Source organism: Pantherophis guttatus, chromosome 13 (assembly GCF_059756535.1).
Source record: "Pantherophis guttatus breed Tessera chromosome 13, ASM5975653v1, whole genome shotgun sequence".
Lineage (NCBI taxonomy): Eukaryota > Metazoa > Chordata > Lepidosauria > Squamata > Colubridae > Pantherophis > Pantherophis guttatus.
The window spans coordinates 22,015,303-22,036,665 of NC_142075.1; the positions used below are offsets into that span (position 1 = coordinate 22,015,303).

The window sequence follows — 21,363 nt, forward strand, 5'->3', positions numbered from 1 at the left end:
GTTGACTTAATCGTCACTTTCAGGACATCATCTGGATTTTTCTTTCTATGTTTAGTGCACTAAGCCAGGAAGGCATTCTCAGAGGACTGTGAAATGAGCGTCTGTTGGCAACCAGCTCATTGGCACCGAGGAAGAGCGAGAAGCCAAGTTTTTGGACCCTGCGTAGCTTGAGAAAGTTCGTGAAGCTCACAATGTAGAGTCGAAGTCAACATAGAATAGAAGGGAATGGAATGGAATGGAATAGAATAGAATAGAATAGAATAGAATAGAATAGAATAGAATAGAATAGAATAGAATAGAATAGAATAGAATATGGAGTAGAGTAGAGCAGAGCAGAGCAGAGCAGAACAGAACAGAACAGAACAGAACAGAACAGAACAGAATATGGAATAGAGTAGAGTAGAGTAGAATAATAGATTAGAATATAGAATAGAATAGAATAGAATAGAATAGAATAGAATAGAATAGAATAGAGTCGAGTAGAAAATAGAATAGAATATAGAGTAGAGTAGAGTAGAGTAGAGTAGAACAGAACAGAATATGGAATAGAGTAGAGTAGAGTAGAGAAGAAAATAATAGAATAGAATAGAATAGAATAGAATAGAATAGAATAGAATAGAATAGAATAGAATAGAATATGGAGTAGAGTAGAGTAGAGTAGAACAGAACAGAACAGAACAGAACAGAACAGAACAGAATAGAATATGGAATAGAGTAGAGTAGAGTAGAATAATAGAATAGAATATAGAATAGAATAGAATAGAATAGAATAGAATAGAATAGAATCGAGTCGAGTAGAAAATAGAATAGAATATAGAGTAGAGTAGAGTAGAGTAGAGTAGAACAGAACAGAACAGAACAGAACAGAACAGAATAGAATATGGAATAGAGTAGAGTAGAATAGAATATAGAATAGAATAGAATAGAATAGAATAGAATAGAATAGAATAGAATAGAATAGAATAGAATAGAGTCGAGTAGAAAATAGAATAGAATATAGAGTAGAGTAGAGTAGAGTAGAGTAGAGTAGAACAGAACAGAACATGGAATAGAGTAGAGTAGAGTAGAGTAGAGAAGAAAATAGAATAGAATAGAATAGAATAGAATAGAATAGAATAGAATAGAATAGAATAGAATAGAATAGAATAGAATAGAATAGAATAGAATAGAATATGGAGTAGAAATTAGAAATTGCACACTTGTGATGTAGGGTCTGTGCTCGATTTTGCGATCTCCAAGATCGCTCAGCCGCTCGGGGTGTGTCTTTGTGTGTGTAACTCTTCGTTAGTCTTGCGCTGATGGTGGCATTTGTCTTAAGAGGAGAGACAGCCTGTGTTTAGACTCCAGATCTACAACAATCTTTGCTGCAAGGGAACGACAGGACAAGGGAATGCATAGAAGCTTGGTCTTTATTCCACCAAATCAAACAGTACCATGGGAAAAAAAAAAAAGAAGGGAAGCATCGAAGGTCGAGGGTCAAAGAATACTGCATAGTCACGTTACAACATAAAGATTGCCACGTTTGTTACACAGGTAATTATACCCTTCCCGCTAGTTGTTGAAAACATGACAGTGAGAAGGTCTCAGGAGGATGTATTGTTAGACATTGAAACGGAGCACAAAAACGCCTACGGGATTATGGTTGATTAAGCACCAACCAAACAGACCTTCATCCTTGTATGGCTTCAGGGGTAGAATGAGAGGCCCAAGCTGTGTTTTCTCCACCTGGAAAATAGGGGGGACGATAGAATTGGGCTTTCTGAAATTCTGGAAGTTCTGATTCATAGTAGGGAGCTACGGCAGAGGAAGGGGGTGGGATTTTCTCTTGCCCCCAAGCCTTGAACTGGAAGACGTACAAGTGGCCAAGCCACCTAATTTACAAGACTTGGAACTTCTCTTGGCAAGGGTTCCTTTGCTGCTTCAGCCTCTTCCTACAAGAAGTTCCCCTCTTCAAATTGGGTTTCTGTATAGAAGGGATGTGTGTCAGTGGTGGGTTGCTCCCGGTTCTGTCTGGTTCTTACGAACCGGTAGTAAAAGCGGTAGGAGGCTCCGTCCACCCGCTAGGAGGTCATAATTGACAATCTGCACTCCCATTGTGAACCGGTAGTAGAGGTAAGTAGAACTCACCCCTGGTGTGTGTGTAAGAGTGTATGGTGTATGGTGCATATTCATTTCAGTACACAGCCAGGACGACTCCCGGGATAGTAAATGGCTCTTATCCTTCTCCATCAAAAGGTTGATGGAAGATAGACTGTCTAAGATGTATGAGGAAAGGGAGAAGGTCGGAGAGAGGTAGCACTTCAAGGTGGACCGTGGTAAGGGAAGGGGTGGGGGGGTCAAACAACGGATGGTTCTAACCTGAGACAGGTACGCACACCTCATGTCCACTGAAGAGGGATGGAAGGAGGAAGGATATACGTTACAAGGGAGGGGATTTGGGCTGCAAAGAAAATACTCAGCTCACGCACACGCGCACACAAGGAAGACAAACTCGTTGGGCATCTGTTGGGTCTTTCTCATCGACTAGGGTCAGCCTTGCCCCCTCACAGACCACCCCACCCCACTCACACGGGTCCCAAGTTGACCATCTGGGATCAAGAGGCAGCATGGAGTCACATGACAGCGCATTTCTCAGCGGACTGCTTCAGGTCATCTATGGTGGCTTGGGCTTTGTCCTTCAAGGAATCTAGGTCTAGGTTCTGGATGTTGGTCAGCTGTCCGATAACAGAGTCCTTTTCCTCTTCTTCCTCATTGTCTTGCTCTATCATCTTGGCCAGCTCCTTAGGCAGCTCCACATCACCCCCAGCTAGTTGGATCTGGTTGTCATCAGTTTCGTTCTAGAGAAAAGAGGGTTAATTGTTTCCTTCTAACTCAGGTGAAACAAATTGTTCTGACCCAGCTCCCCAAACACCTCTGACGTAAACACAAAAGATTCCTTTATTAGGTATGCCGGCAGCCCCAGCAAAAAGTTTATCTCGCAGGCTAACAATGTCAGCACTCCAAACTACATTCGTTCCAGTGCTGACATAAGGAGGAGAAGAGGGGGCAGCTGGCAAGAGGACGCTTGACTTTTCACCTACTTATTTTCCCTGAAGATAATATCCCCTAGGAGATGGGGTGGGAGGGGGGACATTCCTGGGAGCTGAAGTAGTAGATATGGGGAGAGTGATTTGGAAGAGGGCCAATGAGACGCAGAGAATTGGGGAACGAAAAGGGAGGGTTTGGGGTCAGAAGGTCAGTGCTGACTATGATGGACTTGGGGACAGATTGTTGTGCTCAATAAATGAAAGATTTCATCAAAGACTATTTGCTTGGAAATGCAATTTATTTGAGACAACATCGTAACCTGACAAACAAGTCTGTCCGGCAGGGAGATGAATAGTTGTCTGTTACATCTATTCATCTCCGCTCCCTGCCTTTTATCCACATAAGTGGGCCTTCACTAGCAGCGGTGACTCTTCTGTCTCAAGGACCAGCCCATAGATTTCCACTGCTCTCCTCTCCTCTGCCTTCTGCACATCTGCACCTCAGGCACTGGACCCAGCTGCTCCTCCTCTTCCTCATCCGCCACCTCCAGACCTGGGGGCTGTTGACTCTCCATCTGAGGGTTGACGGATGGCCCAGACTCCACCTCTGTCTCTCTCTCTCTCTCTCTCTCTCTGACAGCTCCATTCCCTCTTCCCCCTCAGAGCTCTCAGGTTGCCCTGATGCTGATCCTGATTCCCACACCTCCTCCTCCTCCTCCTCTGATTCAGCTGCTGGAGGGGCCACAACACAAATCCCATCGATGGCGGTAAGTCTCAGCAAGAGGCAGGTCTCGACTTATGACAGTAATTGAGACCAAAACGTCTCCCATTAAAGCAACACAGTCATTCCATGAGTCATGCATTGTAAGCCGCCCTGAGTCTCTGGAGAAGGGCGGCATATAAATTAAAGCAAAAAAAAAAAACCCAAGTCAGCTAAAGTTTTAATGGCAGCATTCATACAACCAGTCAACTTGGTTAAGGTTAATCATCTCTCTGGCTTGGTGCCCTGTGCGAATTCGGATGTGGGTCAGTTCCGTGCTCCGATTGGGCCTGCTGCCACCTTAGAAAAAGGACCCCATTGACATATCGGGGTATTTGCGAGACCGCCTTCTGCTGCCGATAGCCTCCCACCGACCGGTTCGCTCACACAGAGAGGGCCTCCTCAGGGTGCCGTCGGCCAGGCAGTGCCGGCTGGCGACCCCCAGGGGGAGAGCCTTCTCTGTGGCAGCATCTGCCCTCTGGAATGACCTGCCCCCTGAGATACGCACGATATCAGACCTCCGGACTTTTCGTCGGGCCCTGAAGACACACTTGTTCCATCTAGCTGGGCTGGCTTGATCCCATCCTCTCAGTTTTAATTGAATTTGGTTTTAATTGGGTTATTTTAATTACTGGGCCAAAATTATTTAATTGTTTTTAAACTGTTTTTTTAAATTTTATATGTTATGTTTTACCTCGGCTGTGCACCGCCCTGAGTCCCGCAGGAGAAGGGCGGTATAGAAATATAATAAAATAAATAAATAAATAAATATAAAAACACACACACAAAATCTTCTCCCTGATGTAAGAGACACTCGTAAATGTCAGATGTAGGGTTGGCAGACGGATGACTAAATGCCAGGTATAAAAATAGGCCATTTTGTCAGATTTCAGCCTGAGGGCAAACCCCAATAAACACAGTTAGTGAAACAAATAGAGTGGAAACAAACCGCATTCATCATAAGCTCCATTGATTCGAATAGGGCCAAGTTAGGAACGCAATTATAAACATAATTGGATTGTCCTAATTATGTCTGTTTTTAAAAATAAAAATCAGTCAGTAGGTAGAATATTGGATTTCAGATTCAAATGGAAAGGATTCCAGTGGAGGCAATTGAATATGTGGCAGTTCATGACTAATCTTTGGATGGCCCAACTATGCTCAACTTCATCTTCTAACCCATTGGGTAGCCCCAAAAATGCAAACTGGAATAAATCACCAGTTCAGTTCAGCCAGAAGGATTCCCTAGGATGCATTTTGCTCCTTAGCTAAGAAGCTTCGTTTGTGACTGGATGGTCAGCCAATCTCAACTGATGAAGCTTCTTGGATAAGAAGCAAAGCATCTTCTCCAAAGCACCTGAAGGCCAGTCAAGGAATAATGTATGGAAACTGAACAAGGAGAGATTCAACCTAGGAAATAAAGAATTTATTGAATTCTTTGACAGTGAGAATTTTCTAAGAATTTTGAAAGAATTTTCTAAGAATTTTCTGACAGTGAGAACGATCAACCGATGGAACAGAAGTTGCCTTCGGAAGTTGTGGGAGCTTCATCACTGGAGGTTTTCAAGAAGAGACTGGACTGCCATCTGCCAGAAATGGTGTAGGGTCTCCTGCTTGGGTGGGGGGTTGGACTATGTCTACTTCTTCCTCCTCAAAAAACAGTCCAGTTGCCTTTTATTTTAAATTTTTAAAAAAGCAATTTTGAGTCAGCTATGACCTGGATGACTGAGAATCTCCATTGACATTCCCAAGACAATGTTTCTCAAACTTGGTAATTCTATGACCTTAAATGACTGGAGACTTCTGGGAGTTAAGGTCCACCAGTCTTCCAGTAGCCAAGTTTGAGAAACACTTCCCTAGAGTGTCCTCTACATCATTTTCCCCAGAGGGAATAGAATAGAATAGAATAGAATAGAATAGAATAGAATAGAATAGAATAGAATAGAATAGAATAGAATAGAATAGAATAGAATAGAATAGAATAGAATCACAGAGTTGGAAGGGACCTTGGAGGTCTTCTAGTCCAACCCCCTGCTTAGGCAGGAAACCCTACACCACTTCAGACAAATGGTTATCCAACATCTTCTTAAAAACTTCCAGTGTTGGAGCATTCAGAACTTCTGGAGGCAAGTTGTTCCACTGATGAATTGTTCTCACTGTCAAGAAATTTCTCCTTACTTCTAAGTTGCTTCTCTCCTTGATGAGTTTCCACCCATTGCTTCTTCTCCTGCCCTCAGATGCTTTGGAGAATAGCTTGACTCCCTCTTCTTTGGGGCAGCCCCTGAGATATTGGAAGACTGCTATCATATCTCCCCTACTCCTTCTTTTCATCCCAAGCAGCACCCTACCTATTGAAAAGATGCTATTGGCTCAGGGGCATCTAAATGGTTGCTATCTCTACGCAATAAATCTCTACCTCTTGAGGGCCTTTGGACCACGTCGAAGGCCCACATTTTTCAAAGGGACAAGAGCGTTGATGGATGTTGGGGGGGGCACGATTTTGGTTTTAACTCTCCCCTTGCAGAGACTTCTGCTGCTGTCTTTGTTTTAAAAAAAAACCTAAGCTATTCCTCTTGCAAGTGGCAGCTACTCTGGTTGACGTCTTCGTAAGGCGTAGAGATTCGTAAGGATCTTGCCCTCTTTCTGTCTTCAACTGACGGTAGAGGACGCCCACATTGACTCGCTTTGGGGAACTGGGAAGTTGTGTTTATTTCTGTTTATTTATTTCCAATATTTCCACAAGTACCTCAGAGGGACATTTTTGGTGCACTGTAGTATAAATTATAAAGTATAAAGGGACGTGGTGGCTCAGTGGCTAAGATGCTGAGCTTGTCGATCGAAAGGTCGGCAGTTCAGTGGTTCGAATCCCTAGTGCCACGTAACGGGGTGAGCCCCCGTGACTTGTCTCACCTTCTGCCAACCTAGCAGTTCGAAAGCAGGTAAAAAATGCAAGCAGAAAAATAGGGACCACCTTTGGTGGGAAGGTAACAGCGTTCCGTGCGCCTTTGGCATTGAGTCATGCTGGCCACATGACCACAGAGACATCTCCGGACAGCGCTGGCTTTTTGGATTTGAAACAGAGATGAGCACCACCCCCTAGAGTTGGGAATGACTAGCACACATGTGCAAGGGGAACCTTTACCTTTTATTATAAATTAAAACCATCACTATGACTTACTTCTGGTGTTCTGCAGCATAAGTTAAAACTATGTAATATAATATCCAACTCAAAGTCAAAGTCAGCAAAAATGCCACTGAAGGGCCCAGGTAGAATTAAATCAAAAAGAAACCAGAGAGGGAATTGTAATCGCAGGAAATTTCTAAACAGGAGACCCGTGAATGCTCCCGGTTGAAGATTTGATTCACTAGCAATCGGGTTGAATTCATCCTTCAGTTCAAATCGTCAAATAGAATCAAGTGTCTTGGAATCAAGGCCTTAACTCACAACCGTTTGTTTGGGGTGACTGGCTAACTAGGGAATTCTGGGAGTTGGAATCCACACGTCTTAAAGTTGCCCAGATTGAAAAACTCAACTTTAAACCAAAAAAAAAGGGAGGGGATTAATTGGAGGTCTCTGCAGGGTCTGGCCTGCAACTCAAGATTCTCTATAACCCGTTTTGGACATTAATGTTATTTATTTATTTTATTTATTACACTTACCCCATTTTACCACAGGGTAACTCTTGGGCGGCTTACAATATTAAAAAAATAAAGCTAGACAAAACCTACAGACAATATAAATGCTATAAAAATCCCAAATATTCAACCCTAATTAAAAGATGGGGGGAGGGAGTAGGATGAGGAAGGGGGGAGATGATTATTGTCTATGTATCTGTTGGGAACCTATTCTACTGTAGCATAAAGCAGCATACCATGTTTCCCCGAAAATAAGACTGTCAGGTTTCGATGTCATCTCAAATAAATTGCACTCCCAAACAATTAATCTTTGCTGAAATATTCCATTTATTGAGTACGACAGATCTGGCCCCGACTTCGTCGTAGCCGATACTAACCCTCTGACCCCCAAACCCTTCCCTTTCCGTTCCCCAATTCTCATCTTCTCATTGGCCATCTTCCAAGTCAGTCTTCCCAGCTTCTGACCTCACCCCACAGGAATGTTTCCCCCTCCCATCCCATCTCCTAGGGGATATTATCTACAGAGAAAATAAGTAGGTGAAAAGTCAAGCCTTGTCTTTTTATGGCAGCATCAGAATGTTGACAAAGACCCTGTCTTATACTTTTTGAACCCTGAAATAAGCGCTTGGCCTTATTGCCATGCGCTCAAAAGCCCGATTGGCCTTATTATCAGGGTATGCCTTATTTTGTGGGGAAACAGGGTAATTTCTTCCCCTTGAGTACAAAGTTTCACTATAATTCAGTTGTGTTAGGGCAGAGGTCTCATCCAACCTTGGGAACTTTAAGGCTTGTGGACTTCAATTCCCAGAATTCCTCCCAGTTCTGGGAGTTGAAGTCCATAAATCTTAATATTCCCAAGATCGGAGAGCCCTGATGCGGAGAAGCTCCCTAAAGAAACCAGACGGAGGTCCCTGAAGGCCTCACTCCATACCTTGGGTAGTTTGTATTTGTCACGGAAGTGAGTCCGCAGAGTAGCACGCTCAGCCTTCTTCTGGGCAAACTCGGCATCACGTTCCATCCTGCAAAAAGTCACGAGGAGAAAGAAATTGATTTCAACCAATGAATAGGCCTGCCTATGTGTCCAAACAAACTTGGATCGTTTGCGGCAATGTAAGAATTCTAAACTGATGACTCACTTAATTCCACCCTCTCACTTCTGCCTTCTCTGCTCCTACAATAATCAATGTTTTTATAGCAAGGCTGCCCTGAGTCTCCGGAGAAAGGTGGCATATAAATTGAACTAATAAATAAAATAAATAAATAAATAAATAATCCCATATCCTTGTAAGGAAATTGTTGGCTCTCCAGATATTGTTGAAGGACAATCCCCAGCACTTACAGGGTTAGAACCCCAAGACGAGCTTCACAGAACCTAAAATCCAAGACCATCAACAGGATTCAACTGAAGAATAACCTCAGCATATTAACCAGCGAACTTTACCTAAACACATAGCCTCAAAGCTGGGAGGAACAGTCAGATCTGAACAGTAAAATCACGCTTGGAATATTGCATCACGTTTGGTCCACCATGATTTTTAAAAGAGCCTGTAGTACAGTGGACTAAAGCACTGTTATTAACATCTGCTGCTTGCAATTACTGCAAGTTCAAATCTCACCAGGCTCAAGGTTGACTCAGCCTTCCATCCTTTCAAAGGTAGGTGAAATGAGGACCCAGATTGTGGGGGCAATAAGCTGACTTTGTATAAAAATATACAAAAGTATGAAGGCTATTGCTTAACGCATTGTAAGCCGCCCTGAGTCTCCGGAGAAGGGCAGCATATAAATTAAAGCAAAAAAAAGTTGTTGCAACTCTAGAAAAAGTGTGGAGAAGAGCAACAAAGATGATTAGGAGGCTAAACTACATGAAGAATGGTTGCAGGGATTGGGCATGTCTAGTTTAATTCAAAAAAGGATCAGGGGTGGCACGTTAGCAGTAATCTGGTATCTATTGGGCTGCCCCAAAGAAGAGGGAGTCAAGCTATTCTCCAAAGCACCTGAGGGCAGGACAAGAAATATTGGATGGAAACTCATCAAGAAGCAACTTAGAACTAAGGAGAAATTTCCTGATGGTTGGGATAATTAACCAATGGAACAGTTTGCCTCCAGAAGTTGTGGAAGCTCCATCACTGGAGGTTTTCAAGAAGATTTGTCTGAAATGATATAGGGTTTTTGCTTGATCGGGGGTTGGACTAGAAGACCTCCGAGGTCCCTCCCAACTCTGCTCTTCTGTTCTGCTATATGGCCTTTAAAGCCTTATGAAAGGCTAACAGGGTCAGAGCCATCCTGCTTCCTAGAGGGCAGATAGAGTGGAGGCAGGATGTCAGGTTCCGAGAAGATGGCATCGCTTGATGGAAGAGACCTGGGGCATGGCCTCCCTTGCTCGATCCGGAGGGGCGAGCCAAAACGATGGGAAGACAGGCAGGCAGTCCCACAAATAGCTTGGCCCTATTATTAGCAAATGTGCTCCAGTTGGCAAGCTAGGCCAATATTGCCAGAGGATGACTACATGGGAACAGAACGATTTCCCAAAGGAGACTGTTATCCAGGCCAGTGTGAAGTTAATCAAAAGATATGGACAAAAGTCACATTAATTAAGCAACGAAAGTTGGCTTAGTTAGTGAGAAATAATTGCCTGCCCTCTTTCTCTACTCCTAGCCAATCGTTGTTGAAGGAGAACTGTTGTCTTGCACGCTGCCTACATACAAGTGTGTGTGCGTGCATGTAGGTGGGTGGGTGGAGATCCAATCTGGCTTGTAAAAGAGCTTATTGTGATCATTTTACATCGTCTCCCCTCTATTGATACTGTAAGTATTATTTCTTATTATTTATCTATGCCCAAGATGGAATCCCAGTTTCGGTATTATGCAACCCAGCAAGCCTTAACCTCACATGAGGTTCATTCATCACCCCAGGCTCTCTTACATGGTTCGATGATCACACATCCCTAACAAACCTTCATAGAAATGATGAACAAAATCCCAAGTTTGTAGACCGAAACAACGAAGAAGTAAGAAGCACGACTCGCTAGGTGTAAAGTGGTAAGCAAGCGAATCCTTCAGTGAAATTTTAATAAACTTAGTCAAAAAAATTTAGTAAACTCCTGGGTGTTTTTTTTTGTTTTGTTTTTTTTTTAGTTTTTTGGCTATCATACAATAACCCAGGGTTTGTCATTATCCTTGTAATTTCCCTTAATCTGCTGTGACTAGGCTGGCTTTGATTCAAAGTGTTAGGAAACCGATGGCTTAGTTAGTTCGCTCAACATTCTCAACCTAGTCAGGATAAAAACCTAGCAATTGCAGTCACGCAACTTAAGGACCTTGATTAACTGTGTGCTTGCGTCTGCCTTTACACGCTTAACTGATGTGATGGATTCACTAGGCAAATATTAGGCCAATCCAGAAAATGGCTGCATTTGGTACGCAAAATGAGCATGTTAGGTGAACCCAACCATCCCAGATCTGCAGAAGATCCTGCCTCTGGTCTTCCAGAAGTGTATAAGACAGAAGAACTTGCATTTCCTCTATTCTCTCCCTGCCCCAACATCAAAAGTAGAATAGAATCGAATAATAGAGTTGCAAGGGACCTGGGAGGTCTTCTAGTCCAACCCCCTGCTTAGCCAGGAAACCCTACACCACTTCAGACAAATAATTATCCAACATCTTAAAAACGTCCAGTGTTGGAGCATTCACAACTTCTGGAGGCAACTTGTTCCACTGATTAATTCTTCTAACTGTCAGGAAATTTCTCTTTACTTCTAGGTTGCTTCTCTCCTTGATGAGTTTCCACCCATTGCTTCTTGTCCTACCCACAGGTGCTTTGGAGAATAGCTTGACTCACTCTTCTTTGGGGCAGCCCCTGAGATATTGGAACATTGCTATCATGTCTCCCCTAGTCCTTCTTTTCATTAAACTAGACATCCCCAGTTTACCCGTTAAGTAATCTTAATTGGTTCCATTATATCTCCTTTCAGTGGTATAACTAATTCTCACTCCAAGTCCTATGACTCAATTAATTCTCCATCCTGGAAACATTTAAACAAAAGCCGCAGATGACACAAGGTGTTAGACAGCAGGACGGACCAAAGGAATAATCGGTCCATCTTCATGGAAGGGTATTTAAGCAAAAGCTGGATGGCCATCTGTCAGGCTTTCCCCAGCCAAGGCTAAAATTGACACTTTGCAGGCAGTGATTCAAGGACACACTTCTCTGATGCTTTTTTTTTTTTTTTTAAATGGAGAAAAATTACTACCAAAAAATTCAGCAATGTGCAAATCGCAAGCTCTGCTTATGACCCAATAGAAGCGAGGTTTAATTCTTGTGTTTCTTTGTTCCTCTTCATGTAGGTCTATGTGACTTCTACTCCGAGTCATCGAGACGTGTCTCTCGTGACTGTGAGGGATTAGTTCAGTCCCAGATGGAATGTTCCTAATCTTGTCAGATCGAGCAAAGTTAATGCAGTTTTGTAGTTTCTGCCTCGGACGGAGAGGAATTTACCTATCGGTGGTATAATTCTGTGATGCGAGGGTTAGGACAGCCCTGACAGACTCCATAGAGACGGGAAATTAAGTACCGTCAAGCAGAAGCAGTGCAACTGGTCTATTAAATTAAATTCTTGTTATAGGTCAAAGATAAGAAATAGGATTTTTGGCTCGCTTCGCTCCTTAGCTAAAAAGCTAACAATAAGGTCCGTTTCTAACCAATTTGATCGTGTTTTATGTTTCTGAGCTTCTTCCCTATGCCTTATATGATCTTATATTCGTCTGAAAAACTTGTAATCGAAATTGCTTCCATGCAAAACTCTCTGGAAACCAGAACTCTCTCCGCAACGCAGTTTCATAATAAAAACCAGGTGGACCTCTATCCCAAATCCTTAATCTACCTGTAAGCTTAACTTGACTATCTTTTGGAGATAGACTGTAGCTCCTCCATGCTTCCTGCAAAGATAAATAGAAGGCAGACAGAGGTGCTTACTCACGATGGAGCTTTGGGAGGGATGGGGTTTGAAGATGAATAGTTAAGGTATTATAAAACTCCAAGAGCCGAGCTCAGAAAGTGAGTAATTCCAAAGAAGAACAATGTATTATGTATGAAAGCAGCTTTAAATAATGTTTGTGTCCCTTCTCCCCTCTCTTCCCCAAATTAGAAATAATTCAGAATATAAATAAATCCGTAGTGAGAGATAATGGGGTGGGTTTTTTTTTTCCTTCTCTTCCTGAGAAAACAATCCCATCTCTTGAAAGCCAAAGAGGATTAAAAGATTAGGGAAGGGGGGTTCATGAAAATACATTACTGACATTCCCTGCTCTCTGTAACAAATGGAATAGCCTGGTTCCCTCTCTTGTGTTTCCTCCTCTGCATATTTGAAAGAACTGAAAACAGGTGCAGGATCCTCTTAAGTCAGTCACCGTTTAAAATGAAATATCAGCTTCTGCAATCTGCATTCTGCAGCCCTGGATTCCTATATTTGCATTTTAGAGAGCGGAGGATTTGAGGTCGAACTTTGCATAAAAACTGCTTAGCGCCAAGGATTTATTTCTGCGCAGATATTCCTGAGAGCTATTTTTAATTTAGCTCGCAAATTTGCTCTATTTTTATGGTAAGCTCAGCCCCTTAAGATGTTTAGCTAGAATCCATCTAAAACCATCCTGATCTGGAGCTTCCAAGTAGCTTCTTCTTCTTCTTTTTTTTTTCCTCTGGAATTCCTACTCGTTTTATTTAGCGTTGAAGGTATGGATCTCGGCATCAGAATTTCTGATTGGATGAACAAGTTCAAGATTTTGTTCAGCCTAGAATACCAGAAATCTTCACTCTCTGTGCATGTACTCATCTTCCCAATTGATTCCATTGCTCTAAACCGATAAGTCATGTTAGACTTGAGCCAACAGCCACATCCATGTTCAGACAGGGTATCTGGTTCCTTTCCTAGTATGTTCATGTGGACAATAAATGTCACGTGCCTGAACCGCCTGATAGAAGGCTGAATCAGAGCTGTTATGCAAGGATCTATAGTTCATATTAATTTAAAGCGAAATCAGCACATCTTATTTGATTATTCTGATTAAAAATGAGTGAAGGGTTTGCTGAAGCATAGGCCTGTGAAGGAAGCATTCAGAAGACTAATAGTGACAAGACATGTCTACTTCAATTAATGAAGTGGACTCTCATCCAATAATGCTGATGCTACCATGCACTCGTCAACCAACCACTGAACTTTTCTAGACTATCCCTGTGAGATGTATTGGAACTCAATGCTCATCCTCCATCACGGGAAAGGTAGCAGCAGCAAAGTATAGTTTTGAGCAGTTGATATTATGCGACACTATTATTGTTCCTCAACATGCAAGATACATTTTCTGATGTTGTACTATTATACAATTGACTATGGTTAATGCAGACTCTACTCTTAATTGCAACGATGAAAATCTGTTTTACCGTATTATTTTTGAATTGCAAGAAGATGAATTGAACTGAAAGAGGACTACACAGCAAGTGAGTTTTTGGAGTATTTGGCAAAAAAATAATGAGGAAACTTCATCAAGTCATCAAGTTTTTTTTTCCCCCAAGGATGCCCCCCTTTCTGTCTCAGATATATAACATGGCAACATTCCTCCAGATAGCCTCCTGATGTGCTGAATTGCTAAATGACATCAGGATGGCCAGTCAGGTGTTCTGAGCTATGATGTCATCATTATCAGCCAGCCATATGATAACACCGTAACTCAGAACACCTGGAGAGCAGCAAATTGGGGGAAAGATGTCTAGCCCGATGACACATCACAAGAGCTGTATTTATCATAACACATGCTAAGAATGAGAGAAGAAGGAAGAAGTGGAGAAGAGTTCTCCCTTCCAGCATTTATTAAATTTATACACTCTCTCATGCAATACCACACACTTACTTTTCTTCCACCAGCTGCTTCTGATACTCTTCATATTCTTCCTTCGTCATTCCTTGGGCTTCCGCTGGAGATTTGTCCCCTTCTCCTTTGTCTTCTCCCCCCAAGCCACCAGTGAGATTCTTCAGTTGCCCACCAACCATTGACTTCACCATGAAAGCCATGGTTAGGCAGAACAGAGAGCGGCGGCGGCGGCAGCAGATACGGGAGCGGAGTTAGCACCCAACTGGAGATGGCGGGAAGACGCTCAGGTGGGTCGTGGAGTAGGCTGGCTTCTTAGATCAGCATCTCGTCTCTTGTTGAAGAAGGGTTCCCCTCGTTGTTTCCCATCGAGGCTCAACGGAGCTCCGGAGGGGGGGGAAGAGTAGACCAAGGCCAAGGGGAAGAAGTTCAGCACCTGGTGTCCGCGGACAGCTCCGAAGAAGCGCGCAGCGAACTGGCAGCCTCGCGGACTCGGAGCTCTCGTTTCAGCACCACGGCGCTCGGACAGCGACTGCCGTCGATGGGCGTTTGAGAGCCGATGTGCCGACGGGGCTGATCCGGGAGAAAGACTCTCCTCCCGCCGCGGAGGGCAGTCCTTCGGAGCCCCAACCCTCTTAAGTTGGTCTAACCTCGACTCTCCAAGCGTGACAAGTTTGCTCCTCCCCCTGAGCCCTCCCTTTCTGGCTTCCCGGCCCCACCTTCCTCTCTTCTTTTAATTTTTTATTTACTTTTTTTTTTTTTTTTTAAAGAAAAGGGACGTGCGGTGCTATGATGCTCGCCTCTCGTTGCTCCCTTCCAGCCTTTGGCAAGAAGGTAGCCTCGATCGGGGTTCACCTTTAAAAGAGAAAAAAGAGGGAAATCTCTTGCTGAAACAGCTACTTTGGGAGGCAGCGTCTGAATTCATCATTGGGAGGAAGAGTTGGAGGAGGAACCTCGGTGTTTTCACCGCTTTGCTCAGCCTGGCAGGCACGGGATGGGCCGGATGGCAAATCCTATCATTCCCTTGGCTCAGAGTTAGGGGGATTTGTGCCCAACGCATCCGGAGGGACTCCGGGCGAAGAAGACAGTTGTAAGCATGCAAATGCAGATGTGATGGACAGGAAAGTGGGAAGCAGTGAGGTTAAGCGCTTGTGAAACCAAGCTACCATTTGATCATGCCACACAGGCAGCTGAACTTCAGCTGACTTTTCTGGAAAAGTAGGTCAAAAAGATGAATTTTTACCTCTTGGGACTGGCATGCTTTTCCTTTCTTTTGTTCTTTGCCCATCAAAGAATCTTTATATTTATCTGCAAGAGTTACTAAATTTCTAGAGCCCACATAAAGAGTTTTCTGGCATCTTAAAGACTGGTTTAAAGAGGTATAAGCTTCCATTTGACAGCTGCGTTTGAACTGCATGTTTACCTAATCCAACATTTCTGGACAGGGCCATCAACTAACCTCACGGTTGAGTTTGCACAACTTGGTTGGGCAAAGTGTAAGTTGATAGTTTGAGATGCACAGCCAATGCAAACAACGCCCACCCATCAAAACCAAGTCTCACTGGATCCGGTTCTTTATTTACCCTCCTGCTTTTCAGTGGAATTTCACTCCCAAAAGTGACTTGTAGCACAATTAAAATCAAACACCATAGCATTAGCAAGTTTGTGATTGCAAGGCTATTTTAGACCTTGGTAATAATGGCTGGGACATTAGAGGTTTTTAAGTTCTGGCATAAGGTGGGGGGGGGAGGAAGGAAGGATATGGGAATGAGAGGCAAGAGGGAAGGAGGGAGGGAGGAGGGATATGGGAATGAGAGGCAAAAGGGAGGGAGGATGGATGGATATGGGAATGAGAAGCAGGGAGGGAGGGAGGGAGGATATGGGAATGAAAGGCAGGGAGGAAGGAAGGATATGGGAATGAGAGGAAGAGGGAGGGAGGAAGGATGGATATGGGAATGAGAGGCAAGGAGGGAAGGAGAGAGGGAGGAAGGATATGGGAATGAGAGGAAGAGGGAGGGAGGAAGGATGGATATGGGAATGAGAGGCAAGGAGGGAAGGAGGGAGGGAGGAAGGATATGGGAATGAGAGGAAGAGGGAGGGAAAGAGAAGAAAAGCAACAAGAAGGGGATAGGAGAAAGGAAGGAGGGAAGGGGAAGGGGAAGGAGGGAAATGGATTCTCTAGAAATCACAATGGGGGGAATAAGAAAATATTTAGAACAGATGAAAAGAGCATAGGAAGAGCTCAACTACAAAGCTTCTGGTTTGAATGGATAATGCCCATTAGGAGCAGCTAAGCTCCTAATGTAAGAAAAGAATGTACCATGGTAGACATTGCTATGGCGAGTGAGCAAATGGCTTCAAAAACACCCTCCTATTTTTCGCATGTGAATAATGTGAACGCTGCTTTTGATAACAGAAGACAATATCCAATCATGGCAAAATTCAAGCCTCGTCGAAAAATAGAAAAGTGAAAGGTATCACATCTTAAGAGAACATAATAAGAGAGCTGGAAGGGACCTTGGAGGTCTTCTAGTCCAACCCCCTGCTAACAATCCAGACAAATGGATCTCTTATCTAATCTCTTCTTAAAAACTTCCAGTGTTGGAGCATTTACAACTTCAGGTGGCAAGTTGTGCCACTGATTAATTGTTCTAACTGTCAGGAAATTTCTCCTTAGTTCTAGGTTGCTTCTCTCCTTGATTAGAATAGAATAGAATAGAATAATTTTATTGGCCAAGTGTGATTGGACACACAAGGAATTTGTCTTGGTGCATATGTTCTCAGTGTACATAAAAGAAAATATATATTTATCAAGAATCATAAGGTACAACACTTAATGATAGTCATAGGGTACACATAGGGTACAAATTAGTTTCCACCTATTGCTTCTTCTCCTGCCTTCAGGTGCTTTGGTGTCTAGAGTGTCAATCATACTTGGCCAATAAAAATTCTATTCTATTCTGTTCTATTCTATTCTATTCTATTCTATTCTATTCTATTCTATTCTATTCTATTCTACTCTACTCTACTCTACTCTACTCTACTCTACTCTACTCTACTCTACTCTATTCTATTCTATTCTATTCTATTCTATTCTATTCTATTCGAGGATCTTGTCTTTCAATACCTTTCATCCTTCTAGCTGCCTTCCAGTCTATAATTTTAATAACAGCGATGGGGAGGAATCCATTTCTACCTGCTTGGTTTTTTTTTCATGATCTTGGGGTTTCATGAACCCCAAAGAGATAAACATCTATAAAACTGAAGCGCAACCTGGCACACAAAACACTTGCGGTTTGCACCTCTAACAACAGGAAACTCCTTTTCAGATCAACAGTTAGAATTGGCGTGCTTAAGAAATGGCGATTCCTTTTGAACAGGATGTCGTTTCGCTGAATCGGCCTGATTTTCATCCAAATAAGGACTTCATTTTAGCACAGTTCAGCGCTAATATTTCTTCACTTCTCTCACACTCCATCAAGTACCCTCCAGATCAGTGTTTCTCAACCTTGGAAGCTTGACACTGCTCCAGATCCTCCACATTTAGTGTCCTTCAAAAGGCCAGAACTGGAGACTTTATTTTGGGAGAAGGGTCTGCAGAGGAAAGTTTTTTTTAAAAAAAAATCCCACCAAAATGGCAGTTCCGATTGTGCAATTGCAACACACCTATAGTAAACAAAGATGGAGCTTTGCATACACAGGTTGTGGCTTTCATTTGGGTTTGTCGTCTCTTCTAAGGCACTCCTTGGCCCTTACTCCGCAGTAATTGTTTATATTTTGTCACCTTGTCCCAAAGGTGTTTTTTTTCAAGAGGCAACTGGACTTCCTGGTTTTTCTTTGAAGATGTTTTGCTTCTCATCCAAGAAGCTTCTTCAGCTCAGTGAGAAGCGAAAGGTCTTCAAAGAAAAACACGGAAAGTTCAGCTGCCTCTTGAAAAAGCACCTTTTTGGGACAACCATGGATGACTGAGAAGCTCCATAGACGCTTAGCTAGGCCAAGAGCTGAAGAAGCTCCTTGGATGAGAAGCGAAACATCTTCAGAGAATCCACTGATTGAAAATTCACTGATTGAATCCATCCACTGATTGAATCAATCCACTGTGTCAAGTTTCGAGGTCGTCTCAAATAAATTGCATTTCAAACAAAGTCTTTGAAGAAAAACTTCTATTTATTAAGCACGGCATTCTAAAACCCGACTCCATCGAAGCCAACACTGACTTCCAGCCCCAAAACCCTCCCTTTCCATTCCCCACTCCCCTGCACTCATTGGCCATCTTCCAAGTCATTCTACCCCTAATCTACTCCAGCTCAAAGGAATTTCCCCCCTCCCATCCCATCTCCTAGGGGATATTATCTCCAGGGAAAATAAGTAGGTGAAAAGTCAAACGTCCCTTTCCAGATGCCTCCGCTTCTCCTTCTTATGTCAGCACTAGAGTAACTGCAGCTTGAAATGCTGACACACTGATTGAATCTATCCACTGATTGAAAATCCATTGATTGAATCCATCCACTGATTGAATCCATCCACTGATTTTTTCCTAATCCCCTGATGAATTAACCTGATGAACCTCTTTCTTCCAACCACCCCCATTTCTATTTGGAGAAAGTTCCTTCTCAATCAGATGCCCTGATCCTTGGCTAATCCCATACGGGGGTGGGGGAGGATGGGGGTCCTTTTAGCCCCTCCTGAAGAAGGAATCTGTTAATCGGAGCGGCTAATTATGCATGGAGATGTGCTCTTCTGCTCTCGGTGGCCACTTGCCATGCGCCTCGCTGTGAACACTCAGGCCCAGGGGGGATCTTTTCAAGCGCACTGGACAAGCTGTCATGGGGTTGAATCAGCAGCGGAGAGAGTCAAACATAAATCCCTCTAAGCAGCAAGGGATAAAGCCCCTGCCGCCTCTTGTCATAAGCTTAGGGATGTGCACGCTTCACCCACCCCAAACACATGGAGCAGAGAGGAAACGCAGGTCCCTTCCGTGACACAAACACGCATGGACAGAAACCCCCCCCCCAACGCTGCAGAACCAGATTTGGTAATCAGCACATGGGCGAGACATGTGCTTTCCATTGCCCCTGGCTGGGAACAACTCGGAAACCGGGCCTCTGCGTGTAAACAAACTCGGCGTATGTTTCCTCCTCCCCTTTCGGAGGGTTTGTTCGGGACTCACATTCCTAGAAACTTAGGAAAAGCGGGTGGAAAGAGGATGCGGATGGCATGGCTTTCTCCATCGTTGGGTCACCCCCCAAAAAAGCAGCAGAAGGAGGCAGGAATGCTCAGACGGAAACATTAGAGCCATGCAGCCCAAACCTGGATTAATGACACCCAATGGAGTAAAAGTGGTTTGCTTGAATTAGGATGGTACCCAAAGCGGCACTTGAGATGGGCATCCTCATCTGCCAGCGCCTGAATGGTCAGGGGCCCCAATGAAGAAACTTCTCCATTTGGTTTTTCTTCTGTCACCTCCAGTTCTCAAGCCAAGGAGGGGGTCTGTGCCAATAAAGGAAAATATTTTATTATTATTTATTTATTTTATTAGTCATATTTCTATGCCGCCCATTCTCCGAGGACTCTGGGCGGCTTACAACAATTGACAGTCTACTAAATAGCATATTGCCCCCTAGCAATCTGGGTCCTCATTTTACCCACCTCGGAAGGATGGAAGGCTGAGTCAACCTTGAGCCGGTGAGATTTGATCCGCTGATCTGCTGAACTAGCAGTCAGCTGAAGTAGCTGCAGTACTGCACTCTAACCACTGCGCCACCACGGCTCAGGGTTGAAATGAAGGATCCTGGGTGCTCTCTGGGCTTGGAGGTTTTCGGGTTGACGTTTCATGACCCAACTAGGTACCATCATCAGTGCTAGAAGTGTGAATAAGAGCAAACTCCATTCCCTTCTAGCACTGATGATGTTTCCTAGATTGGTTAATGAAACATGTTCAAGAAAACTACCAAGCTCACTACCAAGGACCCCACAGTCCTCCTCCTCCTCTCCCCAAACCCCTCTCCCTTCTAGCACTGATCATGTTACCTAGTTGGGTCATAAAACGTCTGCAAGAAAATTACCAAGCTCCAAGAAGACCAAGGACCCCACTGTCTTCCTCCTCCTCCTCCTCCTCCCTTCTATTACTGATGGTGTTACCTAATTGGGTCATAAAACGTCTGCAGGAAAACAACCAAACTCAGAGAGCACCAAGGACCCTACAGTCCGCCTCCTCCTCTCCACAAACCCCTCTCCCTTCTAGCACTGATCATGTTACCTAGTTGGGTCATGAAACATCTGCAAGAAAACCAACCGAGAGCACCAAGGAGGTGACTGAGCTCTCACCTTAAGCGACTACACAAACAGTGATGCACAACCCCTATCAAGGCTGAGGAACAGGGGTTGATTTCCCAGCGGAGGCCGATGCCCTGGCTCAGCTAAATCTATTCCGGGACCTCAATTTCCCCTCCCCCTTCACCGAGGATTAAATTCCCCCATTTCCTCTTTGACACACGATCCTCCTGACTTTGTCAGTCCCGGGAGAATTAACATCGCTTTTGCCACCCAAGCAGGCACCAAGAACACAACGCGGCTTATTTTTATAGAGTTTTTGTTATCTTAGCCCAAGGCTTGAGCACAACATCTCGGTGTCTTATTTTAGATGATCCCCACTGACAACGGTGTTTCCTGTTTGCATTGCAATCCTTACCTTCCACCAAAGATCTTTAAAACCGAGATTTTTTTCCCCGTCCTCCACTGTCCTGTTCCCTGCCCTGGGGCTCATTAATCTGAAGGGGTGTAGGGTTTCCTGCCTAAGCAGGAGGTTGGACTAGACCAGGGGTCCCCAACCTTTCGGACCTCAGGGACCACTAAATTCATACTTTTAAATCCCACGGACCACTAATATGATCTGCCTAATGACCAGCTGGGTGGGCGTGGCTAGGTGATCATGTGACTGGGTGGGCGTGGCCAAGTTGATGTCACTCACATTGAGGGGCGCCTCGCCAGCCTCTACTCGCCCCTCCCCTCCCAAACACTCTTTGCCTGCCCGCCCGGGCTCCTTAGGGCCCCAACAGGAGCAGTTATTTATTTATTTTATTTT

At 43.9% G+C, this 21,363-nt stretch overlaps 1 protein-coding gene across 1 annotated transcript; it reads right to left on the bottom strand.

Moving 5' to 3' along the window:
* Positions 1 to 1,397: 1,397 nt before the first annotated feature.
* CPLX3 (complexin 3) lies at positions 1,398 to 14,913 on the bottom strand. Its single transcript, XM_034409555.3, has 3 exons — positions 14,322 to 14,913; positions 8,354 to 8,441; positions 1,398 to 2,837 (listed from the first exon to the last, which is right to left on the bottom strand). The coding sequence occupies exons 1-3, from the start codon at positions 14,480 to 14,482 to the stop codon at positions 2,613 to 2,615; spliced, it is 474 nt and encodes a 157-aa protein (XP_034265446.1). The 5' UTR covers positions 14,483 to 14,913; the 3' UTR covers positions 1,398 to 2,612.
* Between the last annotated feature and the right edge of the window lie 6,450 nt (positions 14,914 to 21,363).

Coding starts and splice junctions, on each gene's coding strand:
- CPLX3 (XM_034409555.3), bottom strand. CDS start 14,482: ATGGCTTTCATGGTGAAGTCAATGGTTGGTGGGCAACTGAAGAATCTC. Junction 8,442..14,321: donor AAGCAGCTGGTGGAAGAAAA/GTAAGTGTGTGG, acceptor GACTTTTTGCAG/GATGGAACGTGATGCCGAGT. Junction 2,838..8,353: donor ACAAATACAAACTACCCAAG/GTATGGAGTGAG, acceptor TCTTTTCTCTAG/AACGAAACTGATGACAACCA.